The sequence below is a fragment of the Nesoenas mayeri genome, assembly GCF_963082525.1.
Source record: "Nesoenas mayeri genome assembly, chromosome: 37".
Lineage (NCBI taxonomy): Eukaryota > Metazoa > Chordata > Aves > Columbiformes > Columbidae > Nesoenas > Nesoenas mayeri.
Window position 1 is genome coordinate 40,914 of NC_137578.1, and position 24,913 is coordinate 65,826.

General features: G+C 58.9%; 2 protein-coding genes across 3 annotated transcripts; both read left to right on the plus strand.

Moving 5' to 3' along the window:
- Nucleotides 1–3,786: 3,786 nt before the first annotated feature.
- On the plus strand, nt 3,787–10,835 carry FOSB (FosB proto-oncogene, AP-1 transcription factor subunit; the record flags this gene model as incomplete). Of its 2 annotated transcripts, XM_080361683.1 has the most annotated exons (5): nt 3,787–3,912; nt 7,435–7,728; nt 7,845–7,952; nt 10,383–10,620; nt 10,744–10,835. In XM_080361683.1, the coding sequence occupies 5 exons, from the start codon at nt 3,787–3,789 to the stop codon at nt 10,833–10,835; spliced, it is 858 nt and encodes a 285-aa protein (XP_080217809.1). The 2 variants fall into 2 exon arrangements, with proteins under 2 accessions (XP_080217809.1, XP_080217808.1); XM_080361682.1 differs by having other exon boundaries at nt 10,383–10,835.
- Nucleotides 10,836–18,472: 7,637 nt separating this feature from the next.
- YIF1B (Yip1 interacting factor homolog B, membrane trafficking protein) lies at nt 18,473–24,457 on the plus strand. Its single transcript, XM_080361711.1, has 8 exons — nt 18,473–18,564; nt 18,646–18,881; nt 18,949–19,053; nt 19,134–19,212; nt 22,223–22,280; nt 23,739–23,894; nt 23,965–24,058; nt 24,148–24,457. The coding sequence occupies exons 1-8, from the start codon at nt 18,537–18,539 to the stop codon at nt 24,301–24,303; spliced, it is 912 nt and encodes a 303-aa protein (XP_080217837.1). The 5' UTR covers nt 18,473–18,536; the 3' UTR covers nt 24,304–24,457.
- The last annotated feature ends 456 nt before the right edge of the window (nt 24,458–24,913 follow it).

Consider the following 24,913-nt stretch of genomic DNA (forward strand, 5'->3'; position numbering starts at 1 on the left):
AGATACCGGGGGGGACACCGGAACCCGGACACCGGGACACCGGGACCGGGGAGGGGACACCGGGGACAGCCCGGCCGGGACACCGGAACCCGGACACCGGGACACCGGGACCGGGGAGGGGACACCGGGGACATCCTGGGGGGGACACCGGAACCCGGACACGGGGACACCGGGACCGGGGAGGGGACATCGGGGAGATCCCGGGGGGGACACCGGAACCCGGACACCAGGACACCGGGACCGGGGAGGGGACACCGGGGAGATCCCGAGGGGGACACCGGAACCGGGACACCGGGGAGATCCCGGGGGGGACACCGGAACCCGGACACCGGGACACCGGGACCGGGGAGGGGACACCGGGGAGATCCCGGGGGGGACACCGGAACCCGGACACCGGGACACCGGGACCGGAGAGGGGACACCGGGGAGATCCCGGGGGGGACACCGGAACCCGGACACCGGGACTGGGGAGGGGACACCGGGGACAGCCCGGCCGGGACACCGGAACCCGGACACCGGGACACCGGGGAGATCCCGGACACCGGGACACCGGAATCCAGACACCGGGACACCGGGACCGGGGAGGGGACACCGGGGAGATCCCGGGGGGGACACCGGAACCCGGACACGGGGACACCGGGACCGGGGAGGGGACACCGGGGAGATCCCGGCCGGGACACCAGAACCGGGACATCTGGACACCGGGGAGATTCCGGCCGGGACACCGGAACCGGGACACCGGGACACCGGAGAGGGGACACCGGGAAGGGGACACCGGGGACAGCCCAACCGGATCACGACCCAAACACCGGACGGGGGACCCATACACCGGGGAGATCCCGGCGGGGACCCCGGGACCCCGGGGAGCGGAATGCAGGGGGTGGGAACACCGGAGAACACCGGGAAACACCGGAACCGGGGCCACCCCGTGACAAGCGGGGGGCGGAGTGTGAATGAATGACGGGAGAATGAATGAATGAATGAATGAATGAATGAATGAATGAATGAATGAAGAGGCGTGGGAACTGCCCTCCCCCCGGTCACCGTGGCCCCGCCGTGACTCAGCGCCGGTTCCCGCCGGTGACATCAACCCCCGGACCCCCCCCCACAATTACCGGACCCCCCCCCCCAATTATCGGAACCCCCCCGGTCCCGGTAACACCCCAGGGGAAAGACCCCATTGGCTCGGTACCGGGACCCCCCATCAATTACCGGTAGCCCCCCGGTCCCGGTAACACTCCAGGGGAAAGACCCCATTGGCTCGGTACCGGGACCTCCCTTCCAATTACCGGACCCCCCCCCCCAATTACCGGACCCCCCCCCCCCCAATTACCAGACCCCCCCCACAATTACCGGACCCCCTTCCCCCAATTACCGGGACCCTCCCGGTGCCGGTAAAACCGCAAGGGAAAGATCCCATTGCCCCGGTACCGGGACCCCCCATCAATTACCGGTAGCCCCCCGGTCTCGGTAATACCCCAGGGGAAAGACCCCATTGGCTCGGTACCGGGACCCCCCATCAATTACCGGTAGCCCCCCGGTCCCGGTAATACCCCAGGGGAAAGATCCCATTGGCTCGGTACCGGGATCCCCCTTCCAATTACCGGACCCCCTCCCACAATTACCGGAACCCCCCCGGTCCCGGTAATACCCCAGGGGAAAGATCCCATTGACCCGGTACCGAGACCCCCCCCCAATTACCGGACCCTCCCGGTCCCGGTAATAGCCCAGGGGAAAGATCCTATTGGCTCGGTACCGAGAACCCCCCCCAATGACCGGACCCCCCCCTCCACAATTACCGGACCCCCCCCCCCAATTACCGGACCCCCTTCCCCCAATTACCGGTAGCCCCCCGGTCCCGGTAATACCCCAGGGGAAAGATCCCATTGGCTCGGTACCGGGACCTCCCTTCCAATTATCGGACCCTCCCCCCAATTACTGGACCCCCCCCCACAATTACCGGACCCCCTTCCCCCAAATATCGGAACCCCCCCGGTGCCGGTAAAGCCTCAGGGGAAAGTTCCCATTGGCCCGGTACCGGGACCCCCCCCCCAATTACCCCCGGTGCCGGTAAAGCCACAGGGGAAAGATCCCATTGCCCCGGTACCGAGACCCCCCCCCAATTACCGGCCCCCCCCCGGTGTCGGTAAAGCCCCATGGGAAAGTTCCCATTGTCCGGTACCGGGACCCCCCTCCGGCGACTTGATTCCCATCCCCCCGGTACCGAGGTCTTGCAGTCGGGTCCCCGTTACCGGGACCCCCCCACCCACCCCCCACCCCGGGTCGGTTCTTTGGGTGGGGAGGGGTCACCGGGGGGGTGGGGAGTTACCGAGGGGCATCACCGGGCGACGGAGACGTTACCGGAGGGGTTACCGGAGGGGTCACCGGAGGGGGGGGAAGCAGCAGCGGGTGCCGGTTACTGGTGGGGGGGGTGTGGGGGGGGGCTTGGGGGGGGTCCCGGGGGGGGGGTTACCGGGGGTGCGGGCCGTTGGCCCCGGATGTTTCACGCCGTTTCTAGAACCGCGCGGCGGCCGTTTCTATTAATACGCGTTTTCGGCGGCGGCGGCGGCGGCGGCGAAGGGATTCCCTGTGACGTCATTGCTAGGATACCAAACAAACACACCGAGACAAGCCCATATATGGCTAATTGCGTCACAGGAACTCCGGAGGGGCGGGGCGAGGGATCCCCCCCGTTTTCCCACCTTTAGAGGAGCCTCTTAACGGCGACGGCGGTTTCTGGGGGTGCAGAACGACGGTGAGAACGGAGGAGACGGGAACGGAGAGCTCGGGGGGGTCCCGGGGGTCCCCGAGAAGCGGCGGCGGGGGTTGTGACGTCAGCGCAGGGGGCGGGGCGCCGCCGTATAAAGCGGCGCGCGCGGCAGTGAGCGAGTTCATTCATAAAAAGCGGAGACCGGGGGGGAAACGGCGGCGGGAAGAGTTTTACCGGGGGCTTTTTTTTTATAATTATACCGTTTTTTGGATCGTTTTTGGATGGAACGGATGTAGCGGGGCCTCGTAACGGCTCAACCGGAGCCTGGCAAAGGGATTTACCGGAGCTTGCAGCGACCAAACGGGACCTTACACCGGAGAAGCGGAGACCGGGAAAGGATTTAACGGGGCTTGCGGGACTTTGTACCGGCGAAGCGGGACGTTGTGGGAGCGAAGCGGAGCCTTGGAACGGATGGAGCGGGGTTCGTAGAGGCGTGAACGGGGCTTGGGACGGACGCACCGGGGCTTATAACGGCGCTCTGGGGCTTTGTGGCGGCGAAGCGGAGGCTCGACCGGATGCACCGGGGTTTATAGCGGCGAACCGGAGCCTGGGACGGAGACACCGGGGGTCGTAGCGGTTGAACCGCAGGCTGCGAAAGGGATTTAGCGGAGCTTCTAGAGGCCAAACGGGACTTTGGAGCTGCGAACCGGAGCCTGGGAAGGAGATACCGGGGGTCGTACTAACACACCGGGACTTTGCACCAGCGAAGCGGAGCTTGGAGACGGATACACCGGGGCTCGTAGCGGCCAACCGGAGCCTGCAAAGGCTGCACCGGCGCTTCGTCCCGCCGAACCGGGGCTCGTAGCGGCCAACCGGAGCCTGCAAAGGCTGCACCGGCGCTTCGTCCCGCCGAACCGGGGCTCGTAGCGGCTGAACGGGGACTGTAGACCCACAGAATCCCGGCGAGGGGGCCAGAAGACCCGGGGGTCGCTCGGTACACCGGGATGCCGGTCGCCTGACCCCCCCCCCCCGCAGCCTTGGCGTGGCGGGGCGGCCCCCCCCGCGCCCCCGGGGCCATGTACCAAGGTTTCCCCGGTGATTACGACTCCGGTTCCCGCTGCAGCTCGTCCCCTTCGGCTGAATCTCAGTACCTTTCCTCGGTCGATTCCTTCGGGAGCCCCGGAGCGGCGGCGGCCGTGCAGGTCAGTGCGTTCCCCGGGGCCGCCAAAGGGGGGGGGGGGGGGGGGGGCGGGGTTTGGCGCCGGGTGGGCGGGGTCGTGCGTAAACGCGTGAGTGACGCGCGGGAACCCTCCGTGATGACGCAGCGCGCGTACGGGGCGCGCGCCAGCGCGGGGTTTATTTTGGAACCGCCGCCTCCCCCCGCCCCTCCACGTCTTGTTGCTAAGGGTGATAGGCCACGCCCCCCTCCCTGCGGGGCCACGCCCCCGCGGCGCGCTGATTGGCTGAGGCGCGCTGGGGGTTGGCCACGCCCCCCCCGCGGTGGCGCGCTGGTGGATGGGGGGGGCGGTCCCGGTGCGATTCACCCCCCTGGTTTAGGGGGTCTCGGTGCAAATTGGGGGGTCCTGTTGCAAACTGGGGGGTCCCGTTAAACCCCCCTATTGGGTCCCGGTGCAACTGGGGGGGGGAGCACCGTGCACCCCTCCCCCGCGCTCCCCAGAGTCTCAGTGTAACAGGGGGGATCCCTATGCGACCCTCCCCCCCAATTTTAGGGGGTCCCGATGCAACTGGAGGGGCGTTAAACACCCACATTGGGTCCTGGTGAACTGAGCGTGTCTTGGTGCAACTGGGGGGGGTCCTGTGCAACCCCCCCCTATTGGGTCCCGGTGAACTGGGGGTGTCCCAGTACAAATGGGGGGGGCTCCATTAACCCCCCCATTGGGTCCTGGTGCAACTGGGGGGGTCCCGTGCAACCCCCCCCCCCCGTTGGGTCCCGGTGCAACTGGGGGTGTCCCAATACAAATGGGGGGGGCTCCATTAACCCCCCCCATTGGGTCCTGGTGCAACTGGGGGGTCCCGTGCAACCCCCCCCCCCCATTGGGTCCCGGTGAACTGGGGGTGTCCCAGTACAAATGGGGGGGGCTCCATTAACCCCCCCATTGGGTCCTGGTGCAACTGGGGGGGTCCCGTGCAACCCCCCCCCCCGTTGGGTCCTGGTGCAACTGGGGGTGTCTTGGTGCAAATGAGGCGGGTCCCGTGTAACCCCCCCCATTGAGTCCTGGTGCAACTGGGGGGTCCCGTGCAACCCCTCCCCATTGGGTCCCGGTGAACTGGGGGTGTCCCAGTGCAAATGGGGGGGGCTCCATTAAACCCCCCCCATTGGGTCCTGGTGAACTGGTGCATTGGTCCCAGTGTCACAAGGACATTGTCGGTGTCAGTGTCACAAGGACGTTGAGCATTGGTGTCAGTGTCACAAGGACATTGTTGGTGTCAGTGTCACAAGGACGTTGTGCATTGGTCCCGGTGTCATGAGGACGTTGTTGGTCCCAGTGTCACAAGGACGTTGCACGTTGGTCCCAGTGTCATAAGGACACTGAGCATTCGTGTCAGTGTCACAGGGACATTGTCAGTGTCACAAGGACGTTGTCTGTGTTAGGAGGACATTGTGCATTGGTCCCGGTGTCACAAGGACGTTGTACGTTGGTCCCAGTGTCACAAGGACATTGTCGGTGTCAGTGTCACAAGGACATTGTGCATTGGTCCCAGTGTCACGAGGCCGTTGTTGGTCCCAGTGTCACAAGGACGTTGCACGTTGGTCCCAGTGTCACAAGGACATTGTCGGTGTCAGTGTCACAAGGACATTGTCGGTGTCAGTGTCACAAGGACATTGTGCATTGGTCCCAGTGTGACGAGTACATTGTCAGTCCCAGTGTCACAAGGACGTTGCACGTTGGTCCCAGTGTCACAAGGATGTTGTTGGTTCCAGTGTCACAAGGACATTGTGCATTGATCCCAGTGTCACGAGGACGTTGTTGGTCCCAGTGTCACGAGGACGTTGTTGGTCCCAGTGTGACAAGGATACTGTGCATTGGTCCCGGTGTCACGAGGATGTTGTTGGTCCCAGTGTCACTAGGAGGTTGCACGTTGGTCCCAGTGTCACAAGGATGTTGGTCCCGGTATCACGAGGACGTTGCACGTTGGTCCCAGTGTCACAAGGACATTGTGGGTCCCAGTGTCACAAGGACATTGTCCATTGGTCCCGGTATCACAAGGACGTTGTTGGTCCCATTGTCACAAGGACATTGAGCATTGGTGTCAGTGTCACAAGGACATTGTGCATTGGTCCCAGTGTCACAAGGACATTGTCGGTGTCAGTGTCACAAGGACATTGTGCATTGGTCCCGGTGTCACAAGGACATTGTCGGTGTCAGTGTCACAAGGATGTTGTGCATTGGTGTCAGTGTCACAAGGACATTGTGCATTGGTGTCAGTGTCACAAGGACATTGTTGGTGTCAGTGTCACAAGGACATTGTGCATTGGTGTCAGTGTCACAAGGACATTGTTGGTGTCAGTGTCACAAGGACATTGTCGGTGTCAGTGTCACAAGGACATTGTGCATTGGTCCCAGTGTCACGAGGACATTGTCGGTGTCAGTGTCACAAGGACATTGAGCATTGGTGTCAGTGTCACAAGGACATTGTCGGTCCCAATGTGACCAGGACGTTGTGCATTGGTCCCAGTGTCACAAGGACTTTGTTGGTGTCAGTGTCACAAGGACATTGAGCATTGGTCCCAGTGTCATGAGGACATTGTCAGTCCCAGTGTCACAAGCAGACTGTGCATTGGTCCCGGTGTCATGAGGACGTTGTTGGTCCCGGTGTCACAAGGACATTGAGCATTGTTGTCAGTGTCACAAGGACATAGTTGGTGTCAGTGTCACAAGGACGTTGTTGGTGTCAGTGTCACAAGGACATTGAGCATTGGTGTCTGTCAGTGTCACAAAGACATTGTTGGTGTCAGTGTCACAAGGACGTTGTGCATTGGTCCCAGTGTCACAAGGACGTTGTTGGTGTCAGTGTCACAAGGACATTGAGCATTGGTCCCAGTGTCATGAGGACATTGTCAGTCCCAGTGTCACAAGCAGACTGTGCATTGGTCCCAGTGTCACGAGGACATCGAGCATTGGTGTCAGCGTCGCAAGGACATTGTCGGTGTCAATGTCACGAGGACATTGTGCATTGGTCCCGGTGTGACGAGGACGTTGTTGGTCCCGGTGTCACAAGGACATTGTTGGTCCCAGTGTCACAAGGACGTTGTGCATTGGTCCCAGTGTCACAAGGACATTGCGCATTGGTCCCGGTGTCACAAGGACATTGTCGGTGTCAATGTCACGAGGACATTGTGCATTGGTCCCGGTGTGACGAGTACATTGTCAGTCCCAGTGTCACAAGGATGTTGCACGTTGGTCCCAATGTCACAAGGACATTGTTGGTGTCAGTGTCACGAGGAGACTGTGCATTGGTCCCAGTGTCACAAGAACATTGTGCATTGTTCCCGGTGTCACGAGGACGTTGTCAGTCCCAGTGTCACAAGGACGTTGTTGGTCCCATTGCCACGCGGACATTGTCACTGCCACAAGGACACTGTCAGTCCCATTGTCACCAGGACCCCCCACCACAATGACACCACCCACCCCCATGCGACTCGGGACACCCACCCCATACCCCCCCACACACACCCTCTAACCCCCATTGTCCCCCCCCAGGAGTGCAGCGGCCTTGGGGACATGCCCGGCTCCTTCGTCCCCACGGTGACGGCCATCACCACCAGCCAGGACCTGCAGTGGCTCGTCCAACCCACGCTCATCTCCTCGGTGGCCCAATCGGGGACACCCATGTCCCACCAACCCCCCCACCCGCCGCCACCCCCACCCGTCGACCCCTACGACCTCCCGGGACCCAGTTACTCCACGCCGGGCTTGGGGACATTCGCCACGGGGACGGTGGCACCGCCACCGCGCGCCACCCGCGCCCGGCCGCGCCGAAGCCGCGAGGAGACGGTGAGTGGCGTCCCCGTGTCCCCTCATGTGTGACACCCCCTTGTGTCCCCTACAAGGGGCTTCTCGCCCATCGGACCTTGGGGACACGGGGCTGATTGTCATTGTCACCCGCACAGTTGACACCGGAGGAGGAGGAGAAGCGGAGGGTGCGACGCGAGAGGAACAAGTTGGCGGCGGCCAAATGCCGGAACCGGCGCCGGGAGTTGACGGACCGGCTGCAGGCGGTGAGTGGTGGGGACATTGGGGACAATGTGGTGGCACTTGCGGTTGAGGGGGGACAATGGTGGGGATGGACCGTGGGGACGTCGTGGGGAGATGGGGTGGTGGGTGTAGGGGTGGGGCCATGGGGGTGTTTGAGGTCACCAAGGATATGGGGACGTGGGAAGGGGACAGCGGTGTCCCCAGGGTGAGGGGCAATGGAAAGGGGACAATGTTGTCCCCATGAGCAGGGGACATCAAAGGTGGGATATGGGTTGTTAGAGGTGTTGGATGGAGTGATGGCCCCATCATGGAGACCAGAAGAGGTTGGTGTCCCCAAGCTTGGGATGGAGGGGACAATGTTGTCCCCATGAGCAGGAGACATTAGAGGTTGGATATGGATCATTAGAGATGTTGGATGGAGCAACGTCTCCATCATGGAGACCAAGAGAGGTTGATGTCCCCAAGCTTGGGATGGAGGGGACAACGTTGTCCCCATGAGCAGGGGACATCAGATGGAGACATGGGGACAATGTTGTCCCCACCACAGGGGACATTAGAGGTTGCATATGGATCATTATAGATGTTGGATGGAGCAACGTCCCCATCCTGGAGACCACAAGAGGTTGATGTCCCCAAGGTTGGCCTGGAGGGGACAACGTTGTCCCCACGACCAGGGAACATCAAGGGTGGGATATGGATCATTAGAGGTGTTGGATGGAGCCATGTCCTCATCATGGAGACCACAAGAGGTTGGTGTCCCCAAGCTTGGGATGGAGGGGACAATGTTGTCCCCATGAGCAGGAGACATTAGAGGTTGCATATGGATCATCAGAGATGTTGGATGGAGTGATGTCCCCATCCTGGTGACCACAAGAGGTCGATGTCCCCAAGCTTGGGATGGAGGGGACAACTTTGTCCCCATGACCATAGGACATCAGGGGTGGGATATGGATCATTATAGATGTTGGATGGAGCAACGTCCCCATCCTGGTGACCACAAGAGGCTGATGTCCCCAAGGCTGGCCTGGAGACATGGGGACAACACTGTCCCCATGAGTAGGGGACATCAGGGGTGGGATATGGATCATCAGAGATGTTGGATGGAGCAATGTCCCCATCCTGGAGACTACGAGAGGTTGATGTCCCCAAGCTTGGGATGGAGGGGACAACGTTGTCCCCATGACCAGAGAACATCAAGGGTGGCATATGGATCATTAGAGGTGTTGGATGGAGCGATGTCCCCATCCTGGAGACCACAAGAGATTGATGTCCCCAAGCTTGGCCTGGAGGTAACAATGTTGTCCCTATGTCTTCATCTGATGTCCCCTACTCATGGGGACAATGTTGTCCCTATGACCAGGGGACATCAAGGGTGGGATATGGATCATCAGAGATGTTGGATGGAGCAATGTCCCCATCCTGGTGACCACAAGAGGTTGATGTCCCCAAGGTTAACCTGGAGACATGGGGACAACACTGTCCCCATGAGTAGGGGACATCAAGGGTGGCATATGGATCATCAGAGATGTTGGATGGAGCAACGTCCCCATCCTGGAGACTACGAGAGGTTGATGTCCCCAAGCTTGGGATGGAGGGGACAACGTTGTCCCCATGACCAGAGGACATCAAGGGTGGCATATGGATCATTAGAGGTGTTGGATGGAGCGATGTCCCCATCCTGGAGACCACAAGAGATTGATGTCCCCAAGCTTGGCCTGGAGGTAACAATGTTGTCCCTATGTCTTCATCTGATGTCCCCTACTCATGGGGACAATGTTGTCCCTATGACCAGGGGACATCAAGGGTGGGATATGGATCATCAGAGATGTTGGATGGAGCAATGTCCCCATCCTGGTGACCACAAGAGGTTGATGTCCCCAAGGTTAACCTGGAGACATGGGGACAACACTGTCCCCATGAGTAGGGGACATCAAGGGTGGGATATGGATCATCAGAGATGTTGGATGGAGCAACATCCCCGTCCTGGAGACCACAAGAGGTTGATGTCCCCAAGCTTGGGATGGAGGGGACAACGTTGTCCCCATGAGCAGAGGACATCAGGGGTGGGATATGGATCATTAGAGATGCTGGATGGAGAAACGTCCCCATCATGGAGACCAAGAGAGGTTGATGTCCCCAAGCTTGGACTGGAGGGGACAACGTTGTCCCCATGAGTAGGGGACACCAGAGGTGGGATATGGATCATCAGAGATGTTGGATGGAGCAACATCCCCATCCTGGTGACCACAAGAGGTTGATGTCCCCAAGCTTGGGTTGGTGGGGACAACGTTGTCCCCATGAGCAGGGGACATTAGAGGTTGCATATGGATCATCAGAGATGTTGGACGGAGCAACATCCCCATCCTGGAGACCACAAGACCTCAATGTCCCCAAGCTCATCCTGGAGGTGACAACCTTGTCCCCAAATCTCACCCCCAACTGTCCCCAAGCAGGAGACGGACCAATTGGAAGAAGAAAAAGCCGAACTGGAGTCGGAGATCGCCGAGCTCCAAAAGGAGAAGGAGCGCCTGGAGTTCGTCTTGGTGGCCCACGCCCCCGCCTGCAAGGTCCCCTTTGAGGACGTCCCCACCACCTTGGGCGCCGTCCCCACGTTGGGCGCCGGCCCCGCCGAGGTGAGCACCTTAAGCAAGGAAGAACCGGCGGTGGACACCGTCACCTTCCTCCCCCCGGGTCCGTATCAACCGAGCTCCCAGGGTCCCTTCCCCAGCTGCTGCTTCGGCCCCGATGTCCCCTCGGTGTCCCCGATGTCACCTAACCCAACCTATACGTCTTCGTTTGTCTTCACCCACCCAGAGGGAACCACCTGCGGAGCCTCGCATCAGCGGAGCAGCAGCAGCGACCAGTCCTCGGACTCCTTGAATTCTCCCTCGCTCCTCGCGTTGTGAATTCGGGGTGTCCCCATGACCCCCCCCTCCTAAAATTCGGCACCTTCTCCCTCCCCGGGTGGTGGTTTTTGGGGGGTTTTTGGGCCGTTTTTCTGCTCTTTTTGGGGTTGGATGCGTTGGGTTGGTGAGGTGGCGTCGGTACGTGGAGTTTTGGGGTTGATGATGGGGACGCGGCGTCTCGGAGGTGAATATGGGGGTCCCCGTTGTTCTCGTGGCGTCTCGGCCGTGGTTGAGTTGTCGCAAACTCATAGGGGTTCTCCATCCTTCTGGAGATGGTCCAACCCAATTGCCACCACCCCGGGATGGTCCCCTTGGTGTCTGTCCCCAATCCCCATCATCTCATGGGGTTCTCCATCCTTCTGGAGATGTTCCAACCCAATTGCCACCACCACCTTAGTCCAATCCCCATCATCTCATGGGGTTCTCCATCCTTCTGGAGATGTTCCGACCCAATTGCCACCACCACCTTAGTCCAATCCCCATCATCTCATGGGGTTCTCCATCCTTCTGGAGATGTTCTGACCAATTGCCACCACCCTGGGATGGTCCCCATGGTGTCTGTCCCCAATCCCCATCATCTCATGGGGTTCTCCATCCTTCTGGAGATGTTCCAACCCAATTGCCACCACCACCTTAGTCCAATCCCCATCATCTCATGGGGTTCTCCATCCTTCTGGAGATGTTCTGACCCAATTGCCACCACCACCTTAGTCCAATCCCCATCATCTCATGGGGTTCTCCATCCTTTTGGAGATGTTCTGACCAAATGCCACCACCCCGGGATGGTCCCCTTGGTGTCTGTCCCCAATCCCCATCATCTCATGGGGTTCTCCATCCTTCTGGAGATGTTCCAACCCAATTGCCACCACCACCTTAGTCCAATCCCCATCATCTCATGGGGTTCTCCATCCTTCTGGAGATGTTCCAACCAATTGCCACCACCACCTTAGTCCAATCCCCATCATCTCATGGGGTTCTCCATCCTTCTGGAGATGTTCTGACCAATTGCCGCCACCTGGGGAAGGTTCCTTCAGTGTCTCCATCACCTTAATCCAATCCCCATCATCTCATGGGGTTCTCTATCCTTCTGGAGATGTTCCAACGAATTGCCACCAACCCATGATGTCTTGTCCCCAATCCCCATCATCTCATGGGGTTCTCCATCCTTCTGGAGATGTTCCAACCAATTGCCACCACCTGGGGAAGGTTCCTTCAGTATCTCCATCACCTTAATCCAATCCCCATCATCTCATGGGGTTCTCCATCCTTCTGGAGATGTTCCGACCCAATTGCCACCACCACCTTAGTCCAATCCCCATCATCTCATGGGGTTCTCCATCCTTCTGGAGATGTTCCGACCCAATTGCCACCACCTCGGGATGGTCCCCATGGTGTCTGTCCCCAATCCCCATCATCTCATGGGGTTCTCCATCCTTCTGGAGATGTTCCAACCCAATTGCCACCACCACCTTAGTCCAATCCCCATCATCTCATGGGGTTCTCCATCCTTCTGGAGATGTTCCAACCCAATTGCCACCACCACCTTAGTCCAATCCCCATCATCTCATGGGGTTCTCCATCCTTCTGGAGATGTTCTGACCAATTGCCACCACCTGGGGAAGGTTCCTTCAGTATCTCCATCACCTTAATCCAATCCCCATCATCTCATGGGGTTCTCCATCCTTCTGGAGATGTTCCAACCCAATTGCCACCACCACCTTAGTCCAATCCCCATCATCTCATGGGGTTCTCCATCCTTCTGCAGATGTTCCAACCCAATTGCCACCACCTGGGGAAGGTTCCTTCAGTATCTCCATCACCTTAATCCAATCCCCATCATCTCATGGGGTTCTCCATCCTTCTGGAGATGTTCCAACCCAATTGCCACCACCACCTTAGTCCAATCCCCATCATCTCATGGGGTTCTCCATCCTTCTGGAGATGTTCCAACCCAATTGCCACCACCTGGGGAAGGTTCCTTCAGTATCTCCATCACCTTAATCCAATCCCCATCATCTCATGGGGTTCTCCATCCTTCTGGAGATGTTCCGACCCAATTGCCACCACCCCGGGATGGTCCCCATGGTGTCTGTCCCCAATCCCCATCATCTCATGGGGGTTCATCCACCATCTCCTGCATCTTGGAGATGTCCCCACCTGATCTCGCTGACCTCGGGAAGGTCCCTCTGTCCCTTCGGTTACACTGGAGATGTCCCCAGCACCTCCATCCAACCAGAGGAGGGTCCATGTGGCACCTTGGTCACCTTAGAGGTGGCTGTGCCACCACTCTATGGGGTCTTTGCAGCATCTTCATCACCTGGAGATGTCCCCATTGCGTCCCCATGGTCCTCGCAGCATCTCCATCACTTTGGAGATGTCCCCATGGTCCTCGCAGCATCTTCATGACTTTGGAGATATCCCCATGGTCCTCACAGCATCTCCATCACTTTGGAGATGTTCCCATGGTCTTCACACCATCTCCATCACTTTGGAGATGTCCCCATTGCGTCCCCATGGTCCTCACAGCATCTCCATCACTTTGGAGATGTCCCCATGGTCTTCGCACCATCTCCATCACTTTGGAGATGTCCCTATTGCGTCCCCATGGTCCTCACAGCATCTCCATCACTTTGGAGATGTCCCCATGGTCATTGCAGCATCTCCATCACCCGGAGATGTCCCCATTGCGTCCCCATGGTCCTCGCAGCATCTCCATCACTTTGGAGATGTCCCCATGGTCCCCATGGCATCTCCATCACCTGGAGATGTCCCCATTGTGTCCCCATGGTCCTTGCAGCATCTCCATCAACTTGGAGATGTCCCCATTGTGTCCCCATGGTCACTGCAGCATCTCCATCACCTGGAGATGTCCCCATTGTGTCCCCATGGTCCTCGCAGCATCTTCATCACTTTGGAGATGTCTCCATGGTCTTCGCACCATCTCCATCACTTTGGAGATGTCACCATTGCGTCCCCATGGTCCTCGCAGCATCTCCATCAATTTGGAGATGTCCCCATGGTCTTCGCAGCATCTCCATCACTTTGGAGATGTCCCCATGGTCCTTGCAGCATCTCCATCACTTTGGAGATGTCCCCATGGTCCCCACAGCATCTCCATCACTTTGGAGATGTCCCCATGATCCTTGCAGCATCTCCATCACCTGGAGATGTCCCCATTGCGTCCCCATGGTCCTCGCAGCATCTCCATGACTTTGGAGATGTCCCCATTGTGTCCCCATGGTCCTTGCAGCATCTCCATCAACTTGGAGATGTCCCCATTGTGTCTCCATGGTCACTGCAGCATCTCCATCACTTTGGAGATGTCCCTATGGTCCTCACAGCATCTCCATCACTTTGACGATGTCCCCATTGTGTCCCCGTGGTCCTCGCAGCATCTCCATCACTTTGGAGATGTCCCCATTGTGTCCCCATGGTCCCCACTGTCCTTAGGTGGGTCATCGCAGCATCTCCATCACTTTGGAGATGTCCCCATGGTCCCCATGGCATCTCCATCACCTGGAGATGTCCCCATTGCGTCCCCATGGTCATTGCAGTGTCTCCATCACTTTGGAGATGTCCCCATTGTGTCCCCACTGTCCTTAGGTGGGTCATCGCAACATCTCCATCACCTGGAGATGTCCCCATTGTGTCCCCATGGTCCTCACAGCATCTCCATCACTTTGGAGATGTCCCCATTGTGTTCCCATGGTCCCCACTGTCCTTAGGTGGGTCATCGCAGCATCTCCATCACTTTGGAGATGTCCCCATGGTCCCCACAGCATCTCCATCACTTTGGAGATGTCCCCATGGTCCCCATGGCATCTCCATCACCTGGAGATGTCCCCATTGCGTCCCCATGGTCATTGCAGTGTCTCCATCACTTTGGAGATGTCCCCATTGTGTCCCCACTGTCCTTAGGTGGGTCATCGCAACATCTCCATCACCTGGAGATGTCCCCATTGTGTCCCCATGGTCCTCACAGCATCTCCATCACTTTGGAGATGTCCCCATTGTGTTCCCATGATCCCCACTGTCCTTAGGTGGGTCATCGCAGCATCTCCATCACTTTGGAGATGTCCCCATGGTCCCCACAGCATCTCCATCACTTTGGAGATGTTCCCATGGTCCTTGCAGCATCTCCATCACCTGGAGATGTCCCCATTGCGTCCCCATGGTCCTTGCAGCATCTCCATCAATTTGGGGATGTCCCCATGGTTCTTGCAGCATCTCCATCACTTTGGAGATGTCCCCATTGCATCCCCATGGTCATTGCAGCATCTCCATCACTTTGGAGATGTCCCCATGGTCTTCACAGCATCTCCGTCACTTTGGAGATGTCCCCATGGTCCTTGCAGCATCTCCATCACTTTGGAGATGTCCCCATGGTCCTCGCAGCATCTCCATCAATTTGGGGATGTCCCTATGGTCTTCACAGCATCTCCATCACCTGGAGATGTCCCCATTGCGTCCCCATGGTCCTCGCAGCATCTTCATCACTTTGGAGATGTCCCCATGGTCTTCGCACCATCTCCATCACTTTGGAGATGTCCCCATTGCGTCCCCATGGTCCTTGCAGCATCTCCATCAATTTGGAGATGTCCCCATGGTCCTCGCAGCATCTCCATCACTTTGGAGATGTCCCCATGGTCCCCATAGCATCTCCATCACCTGGAGATGTCCCCATTGTGTCCCCATGGTCCTTGCAGCATCTCCATCACCTGGAGATGTCCCCATTGCGTCCCCATGGTCCTCACAGCATCTCCATCACCTGGAGATGTCCCCATTGTGTCCCCATGGTCCCCATAGCATCTCCATCACCTGGAGATGTCCCCATTGCGTCCCCATGGTCCCCATAGCATCTCCATCACCTGGAGATGTCCCCATTGTGTCCCCATGGTCCCCATAGCATCTCCATCACCTGGAGATGTCTCCATTGTGTCCCCATGGTCCTTGCAGCATCTCCATCACTTTGGAGATGTCCCCATGGTCTTCACACCATCTCCATCACCTTGGAGATGTCCCCATTGCGTCCCCATGGTCCCCATAGCATCTCCATCACCCGGAGATGTCCCCATTGCGTCCCCATGCTCCTCGCATCACCCCCATCACCCAGCGACGTCCCCCGGTGTCCCCCTCGATGTCCCCCCCACCTCCTTGGCCGTCCCCACCCAACCCCACCACTGGGCCACCAGGTGACCCCCCCAGCACCCCCAACCTTTGGTGGGCGCCCATCCCGCTTGTCCCCAACCCCAAATGTGAACAGCTCCGTGTCCCCCCCCACCCAACTTATTGCATGGGTGACACCGGTGTCCCCAACCCTGCGCCGTCCCCTCTCTGGTGTCACCGAGCTTCGCCAGCATTGACTCTGTTTTCTCTCTATATATTATATATTATATATATTTTTGTTGCGTGGGGGCCGCCGACCCCCCCGGGAGATGTTTAATTTTTTATTATTGTAATTATAATGATGATGATTAATTGCCTGTGCGGTGTTTGTGACCCGGTCTTGGGGACACCTTGGTCCCCTGTGCTTGTCCCCAAGCCGACGTGGCCAATAAAGCAGCTTCGGATTGACCCCCATCCTCGGCGCATGGTGTTGTCTTTGTCACTTGGGGTAGCCAATGGGGGGACATGGGGGTCTGGGGACATAGATATGGGGACAAGGAGCCTTGGGGACATAGATAAGGGGACAACGAGCCTTGGGGACATAGATGGGGGACAAGGAGACTCCTGGGGACACATAGATATGGGGGACATGGGGACAAGGAGCTTGGGGACATAGACATGGGGACAAGGAGCCATGGGGACATGGAGACCCTTGGGGACATAGAGACATGGGGATGAGGAGACTCTTGGGGACACAGACATGGGGACAAGGAGCGTTGGGGACACAGAGACATGGGGACAAGGAGACTCTTGGGGTCACATATATGGGGACAAGGAGTCTTGGGGACACACAGACAAGGGGACAAGGAGCCTTGGGGACATAGATATGGGGACAAGGAGCCTTGGGGACATAGATATGGGGACAAGGAGACTCCTGGGGACACATAGATATGGGGGATATGGGGACAAGGAGCCTTGGGGACACAGACATGGGGACAAGGAGCTTTGAGGACATAGAGACATGGGGACAAGGAGACATTTGGGGACACAGACATGGGGACACGGAGACCCTTGGGGACACACAGACATGGGGACAAGGAGAGCCTTGGTGACACCAGGACATGGGGACAAGATGACCCTTGGAGACACACAGACATGGGGACAAGGAGAACTTGGGGACACAGAGACATGGGGACACAGACTATGGGGACGAGGAGACTCTTGGGGTCACATATATGAGGACAAGGAGGCTCTTGGGGACACACAGACATGGGGACAAGGAGCTTTGTGGACACATAGACATGAGGACAAGGAGACCCTTGGAGACATAGAGACATGGGGACAAGGAGACCCTTGCTGACACTGGGACATGGGGTCAAGATGACCCTTGGGGACATAGAGACATGGGGACAAGGAGACTCTTGGGGACACAGACATGGGGACAAGGAGCGTTGGGGACACAGAGACATGGGGACAAGGAGACTCTTGGGGTCACATATATGGGGACAAGGAGCCCCTTGGTGACACAGACATGGGGACAAGGAGACATTTGGGGACACAGTCATGGGGACAACGTGACCCTTGGGGACACACAGACATGGAGACAAGGACACTTAGGGACATGGAGCCATGGGGACAAGGAGGCCCTTGGGGACACAAATGGCAGGGGCCAAGGGCCACCAGCACCGAGGGACTTTGGGGACATCGGGAGGGGTGGCACCAGTTTTGGGGGGGGTCATTCCTCCCCACTTGGCTGTGATGTCCCATCCCTGTCCCCATGTGTCCCTGTCACCCCATGGTGACACCACGGAGACACTATGGGGACACCATGGCCCTGGGGACATCCTTGGGGACACTATGGGGACACAACAGCCCTGGGGACACCCTTGGGGACACTATGGCCTTGAGGACACCATGGGGACCTTGTGGTCCTGGGGACATCCTTGGGGACATCTTGGGGACACTGGGGCCTTGGGGACACCATGGGGACATCATGGTCCTGGGGACATCCTTGGGGACACCATGGGGACACTATGGCCCAGGGGACACCATAGGGACCTCATGGCCATGGGAACATCCTTGGGGACACCCTTGGGGACACTATGGGGACACAACAGCCCTGGGGACATCCTTGGGGACACTATGTCCCAGGGGACACCATAGGGACCTTGTAGTCCTGGGGACATCCTTGGGGACACCATGGGGACACTATGGGGACACCATGGCCCTGGGGACATCCCTGGGGACACTATGGGGACACCATAGCCCTGGGGACATCCCTGGGGACACTGTGGGGCCACCATGGACCTGGGGACATCATTGGGGACACCATGGGGACACTGTGGGGCCACCACGGCCCTGGGGACATCATTGGGGCCACCATGGGGCCACCAGGCCCCGCTTAGGCCTCTCCCGTTGCCATAGCAACGCCGGGCCCGGGCAGTCGCCGCCATTTTGCGTGCGGGCACGGCGTCACGTCTCCCCCCCCTACTTCCGCTCATCGGGGCGGGACCAACCACTCAGAGGGGCGGAGAGGACACCACGTGACGCAGCGGCGGAGGGCGGGAAGCGGAAGCTGCAGCCACCACAGCGACGATGGAGGCGGACGGGACGACGCGGCACCGTAATGGCGGCGGCAGCGGGGCTAGAAATACATCTAAATAGCTTTAAATCCCATTAATCGACTTTAAACCTCTCCCCGCAGCCCCCAAACGCCGCGTCCCGGCGGCGGCCCCGCGGATGGCGGATCCTCACCCGCTTTTCGATGACACGAGCGCGGCGGGAAGCGGCGGGTCCCACCCGGGTCGTGGGTTCGCGTCCCCGCCGCCGCCTCCCGCCGCTTCCCCGTTCCCTCCTGGAGCCGCTTTCCCCGTATCCAGCTTGGCCGTGGCCTACGGCAGCACCTTGGCCACCCAAGGGCTCGATATGGTGGATCGTAACGTGAGTGAAACCTGGGGGGGGGGACCACGGTTACCTGAGGGGGTTTTAACACCCCCCCCCCACTTAGATAAACCGCTTCATCCCGGTGGGGAGGCTCAAATATTATTTCGCCGTCGACACCGTCTACGTGGGGAAGAAATTGGGGCTGCTCGTCTTTCCCTTCGTGCATCAGGTAAAAAGGGGGGGAGGGGGACACTATGGGGGGACAAGGGGGGGTCCCTAATGGTGTCATCAACCCCCCCTTCAATCCAGGACTGGCAGGTTCGGTACCAACAGGACGCGCCGGTCGCCCCCCGGTTCGATGTGAATGCCCCTGATCTTTATATCCCGGGTATGTTGGACATTAGGGACCCCCCCTGTGGTCTTGGGGACACCCCCTGTCTGGGGACACCCCCCCCCGCCTTGTCCTTGGGACCCTGGTCTTGGGGACCCCCCCTTGGTCTTAGGGACCCCCCCTCCACACTTTGTCCTTGGGACCCCCCCCCCGCCCTTGTTCTTGGGGACCCTCCCCCACCTTATTCTTGGGGACCCCCCCCTGGTCTTGGGGACAACCCCTGGTCTTGGGGACAACCCCTGGTCTTGGGGACACCCTCCCCCACACCTTGTCCTTGGGACCCTGGTCTTAGGGACCCCCCCCCCCCCACTTTGTCCTTGGGACCCCACCCTCCCTTGTTCTTGGGGACCCCCCCGGTCTTGGGGACAGCCCCCCCACCTTGTCCTTGGGACCCTGGTCTTAGGGACCCCCCCCCCCACTTTGTCCTTGGGGACCCCCCCCTCGTCTTGGGGACCCCCCCCTGGTCTTGGGGACACCCCCTGTCTGGTGACACCCCCCCCTGCCTTGTCCTTGGGACCTTGGTCTTGGGGACCCCCCCCACTTTGTCCTTGGAGACCCCCCCCTGGTCTTGGGGACACCCCCCCCGCCTTGTCCTTGGGGACCCCCGTCTTGTTCTTGGGGACCCCCCCCGGTCTTGGGGACACCCCTTGTCTGCGGACACCCCCCCCACCTTGTCCTTGGGACCCTGGTCTTAGGGACCCCCCCCTTGTTCTTGGGCAGCCCCCCTTGTTCTTGGGCACCCCCCCTGGTCTTAGGGACCCCCCCCTGGTCTTGGGGACACCCCCCCCCGCCTTGTCCTTGGGACCCTGGTCTTAGGGACCCCCCCCACTTTGTCCTTGGGGACCCCCCCCTGGTCTTGGGGACACCCCCCCCCGCCTTGTCCTTGGGACCCTGGTCTTGGAGACACCCCCCCTTTGTTCTTGGGGACACCCCCTGTCTGGTGACACCCCCCCACACACCTTGTCCTTGGGACCCTGGTCTTAGGGACCCCCCCCTTGTTCTTGGGCAGCCCCCCTTGTTCTTGGGCACCCCCCCTGGTCTTAGGGACCCCCCCTGGTCTTGGGGACACCCCCCCCACACACCTTGTCCTTGAGACCCTGGTTTTGGGGACCCCCCCGGTCTTGGGTACACCCCCTGTCTGGTGACACCCCCCCCAGCCTTGTCCTTGGGACCCTGGTCTTAGGGACCCCCCCCTCATTTGTCCTTGGGGACCCCCCTCCCCCTTGTCCTTGGGACCCCCTCCCTCCCTTGTCCTTGGGGACCCCCCCCCTTGTCCTTGGGGACCCCTGTCTTGTTCTTGGGGACAAACCCTGGTCTTGGGGACACCCCCCCCCCCCACCTTTTCCTTGGGGCCCTGGTCTTAGGGACCCCCCCCCTTGTTCTTGGGACCCCCCCCTTGTTCTTGGGGACCCCCCTGGTCTTGGGGACACCTCCCCCCCCGCCTTGTCCTTGGGACCCTGGTCTTGGGGACCCCCTCCGGTCTTGGGGACCCTCCCTGTTTGTCCTTGGGGACCCCTTGTTTGTCCTTGGGGGCACCCCCTTGGTCTTTGGGGACCCCCCTCTGCCTTGCTCCTTGGGGACCTGCGCCCCGCCCTGGTCCTTGGGGACTTGGGGACCCCCCTCCCCAGTCTTGGGGTCACCCCCTGTCTGGGGACACTCCCCTCCTTGTCCTTGGGACCCTGGTTTTGGGGACCCCCCCCCCCCTTGTCCTTGGGACCCCCCCATGGTCTTAAGGACCCAACCCTTGTCTTTGGGGACCCCCCCTCCCTCCCCCTTGTCCTTGGGGACCCCCGGTTGTCCTTCCCCCTCTTTGTCCTTGAGGCTCCCCCCTCATCCTTGGGGACCCCACCCCCTTGTCCTTGGGGACACCCCTTCATCCTTGGGGACCTCCTGGTGTCTCATGTCCCCCCCATGGGACCCCCCCAAGTGCCACCATGGGCCCCCCCAGTGTCCCCCTGGGACCCCCATAGTCCCCAATGTCCCCCCCATGGGACCCCCAAGTGCCCCCTGGGACCCCCTTAGTCCCCAGTGTCCCCCCAAGTGCCACCATGGGGCCCCCCAATGTCCCCTTGAGACCCCCGTAGTCCCCAGTGTCCCCCCATGGGACCCCCAAGTGCCACCATAGGCCCCCCCCAGCGTCCCCCTGGGAACCCCCTAGTCCCCAGTGTCCCCCCATGGGACCCCCAAGTGCCACCATGGGGCCCCCCCAGTGTCCCCCTGGGACCCCCCTAGTCCCCAGTGTCCCCCCCATGGGACCCCCAAGTGCCCCCTGGGACCCCCCTAGTCCCCAGTGTCCCCCCCATGGGACCCCCAAGTGCCAACATGGGCCCCCCCAGTGTCCCCCCCTTGGGGTCCTCCCATTGTCCCCCTGGGACCCCCCTAGTCCCTAATGTCCCCCCATGGGACCCCCAAGTGCCACCATGGGGCCCCCCCAGTGTCCCCCTGGGACCCCCATAGTCCCCAGTGTCCCCCTCATGGGATCCCCAAGTGCCCCCTGGGACCCCCTTAGTCCCCAGTGTCCCCCCCATGGGACCCCCAAGTGCCAACATGGGCCCCCCCAGTGTCCCCCCCTTGGGGTCCTCCCATTGTCCCCCTGGGACCCCCCTAGTCCCTAATGTCCCCCCATGGGACCCCCAAGTGCCACCATGGGGCCCCCCCAGTGTCCCCCTGGGACCCCCATAGTCCCCAGTGTCCCCCTCATGGGATCCCCAAGTGCCCCCTGGGACCCCCTTAGTCCCCAGTGTCCCCCCCATGGGACCCCCAAGTGCCACCCTGTGACCCCCCCAGTGTCCCCCCTTGTCCCCAATGTCCCCTGGGACCCTCCAGTGTCCCCATACACCCCCTATTGTCCCCAACTATCCCCCTGGCGACCCCCCCTTTACCACCAGCCCCCCCTAAACCCCCAAGTCCCACCCTGGGGACCCCACCCTGTCCCCACCACCCCCCCCATGACCCCCCCCCACCCCAATGTCCCCAAAAAGTGACACTTTTATGTCCCCCCCCCCAGTCATGGCTTTTATCACCTACGTCCTCGTGGCCGGTTTGGCGCTCGGAACCCAAAACAGGTGACAAAAGTGACAAAAAGGTGACAAAAAATAGGGGAGGGTCCTTATGGGGGGGTCAACCCCTCCCCCTTTAATTCTGTGGGAGGTGACACCAAATTTTGTGGGGGGTGACACCAAATTTTATTGGGGTGACACTGTTGGGTTGACACTGAATTTTGTCAGGGGGTGATGCCAAATTTTGTGGGGGTGACACTGTTGGGGTGACACTGTTGAGCTGACACTAAATTTTGTTGAGGTGACACTAAATTTGGGGGGGGTTGACACCAAATTTTGTCCGGGGTGACACCAGATTTATTGGGGTGACATTGTTGGGGTGACACCAAGTTTTGTTGGGGTGACACCAAATTTCATCAGGGTGACACTAAATTTTTGGGAGTGTGACACCAAATTTTATTGGGGTGACACTATTGGGTTGACACTGAATTTTGTTGGGGTGACACCAGATTTTGTTGGGGGGTGACACTAAATTTTATTGGGGTGACACTATTGGGTTGACACTAAATTTCATGGGGGTGACACCAAATTTTGTTGGGGTGACACTGTTGGGGTGACACCTAATTTTGTTGGGGTGACACTAAATTTTTGGGGGGGTGACGCCAGATTTTGTTGGGGTGACACTATTGGGTTGACTCCAAATTTTGTTGGGGTGACACCAAATTTTGTTGGGGTGATACTATTGGGTTGACACCAAATTTTGTGGGGGTGACACTAAATTTTATTGGGGGTGACACCATATTTTGTTGGGTGACACTAAATTTTGTTGGGGTGACACTATTGGGTTGACACTAAATTTTGTGGGGGTGACACTATTGGGTTGACACCAAATTTTTGGGGGGGTGACACCAAATTTTATTGAGGGTGACACTAAATTTTTTTGGGTGACACTATTGGGTTGACACCAAATTTTGTGGGGGTGACACTATTGGGGTTGACACTAAATTTTATTGGGGGTGACACCAAATTTTATTGGGGGTGACACCACATTTTGTTGGGTGACACTAAATTTCGTTGGGGTGACACTATTGGGTTGACACCAAATTTTATTGGGAGTGACACCAGATTTTGTTGGGGTGACACTATTGGGTTGACACCAAATTTTATTGGGGGTGACACCACATTTTGTTGGGTGACACCAAATTTTGTTGGGGTGACACTATTGGGTTGACACCAAATTTTATTGGGGGTGACACCACATTTTGTTGGGTGACACCAAATTTTGTTGGGGTGACACTATTGGGTTGACACCAAATTTCGTGGGAGGGTGACACCAAATTTTGTTGGGGTGACACTTTCATTGGGGTGACACCAAATTTCATTGGGGCGACACCAAATTCCATTGGGGCAACACTCCATTTTATTGGAACAACATTAAATTTGGGGGTAGGGTGACACTCCATTTTATTGGGGTGACACTAAATTTGGGGAGGGGGTGGTGACACTAAACGGGGGTGTCCCCAGATTCTCCCCAGACAGCCTGGGCCTCCAGGCCAGCTCAGCCCTTGCCTGGTTACTCCTGGAGGTCGTCACCATCATCTTCGGCCTCTACGTTGTCACCGTCACCACCGACCTCACACCCATCGACCTGGTGGCCTTCGCCGGATATAAATACGTGGGGTGAGGTATTTTGGGGGGGGGGGTGTTAAATTAAAAGGGGGGGACACCCCTAAACTCACCACAACCACAGGATGATCATCGGTCTCATCGCCGGGCTCGTATTCGGCCGCGCCGGTTACTACGCGGTGTTGAGCTGGTGTTGCCTCAGCATCTTCGTTTTTATGGTAAAACAATCGATTTCCGCTAAGTTTTTGGGGGGTTTATCACAAAATTTGGGGTGATGGGTGTTAATTTGACACCCCCCCCCCCGTAGATCCGGACGTTGCGGTTGAAGCTCCTGGCGGAAGCGGCGGCCGAGGGGGTGTTGGTACGGGGTGCCAAAAACCAGCTGCGGATGTACTTGACCGTGGCCATCGCGGCCGCACAACCGCTCTTCATGTATTGGTTGACGTACCATCTGTTGCGGTGACGGGGGGGGCAACACCCCAAATCACCCCCTGGCACCCCAGGTTTTACACCCGCACCTCAAATTTTACACCCACACCCCAAATTTTACACCCACACCCCAAATTTTACACCCGAACCGCAAATTTTACACCCGGTTTGGGTTCAATAAACAGCAATTTGTGGCGGCCGCGTTGTGGTTTTTGGGGGTGTTACCCTGTATTTTTTGGGGGGGTTTACACCATTTTGGGGGGGGGACACTTTGGGGAGGGTCACCCCAATATTTTGGGGGGGTCACCCCAATTTTTTGGGGCGTTTGTTGTGTTTTTGGGGGGCTTACCCCAATTTAATGGGGGATCCTTCCACATTCTATGGTCACTTGGGCTTCGAGTTTGTGTCACATTTTTGGGGGGGTTTCACCTTATTTTTAGGGTTTTACCCCATTTTTGGGGGGGGGAGACACTTTGGGGGGGTCACCCCAATATTTTCGGGGTGTCACCCCTATTTTTTGGGACCCATTTTTGAGCGTTTTATTTGGGGGGGGGATGTCCCTCCATGTCCAGTTGTGTCACTTGTGCTGCAGCAACTTGTGGTTGTAAGGGGGGGGGGGGGAACAGGTTTTGGGGACCCCCCAC

Bases quoted from the DNA above. Each gene is read 5' to 3' on its own strand.
- YIF1B (XM_080361711.1), top strand. From the start codon at position 18,537: ATGGAGGCGGACGGGACGACGCGGCACC. The intron at 19,213-22,222 runs GTATGTTGGACA...CCCCCCCCCCAG, and splicing joins CCCTGATCTTTATATCCCGG to TCATGGCTTTTATCACCTAC. The intron at 22,281-23,738 runs GTGACAAAAGTG...GGGTGTCCCCAG, and splicing joins GCGCTCGGAACCCAAAACAG to ATTCTCCCCAGACAGCCTGG.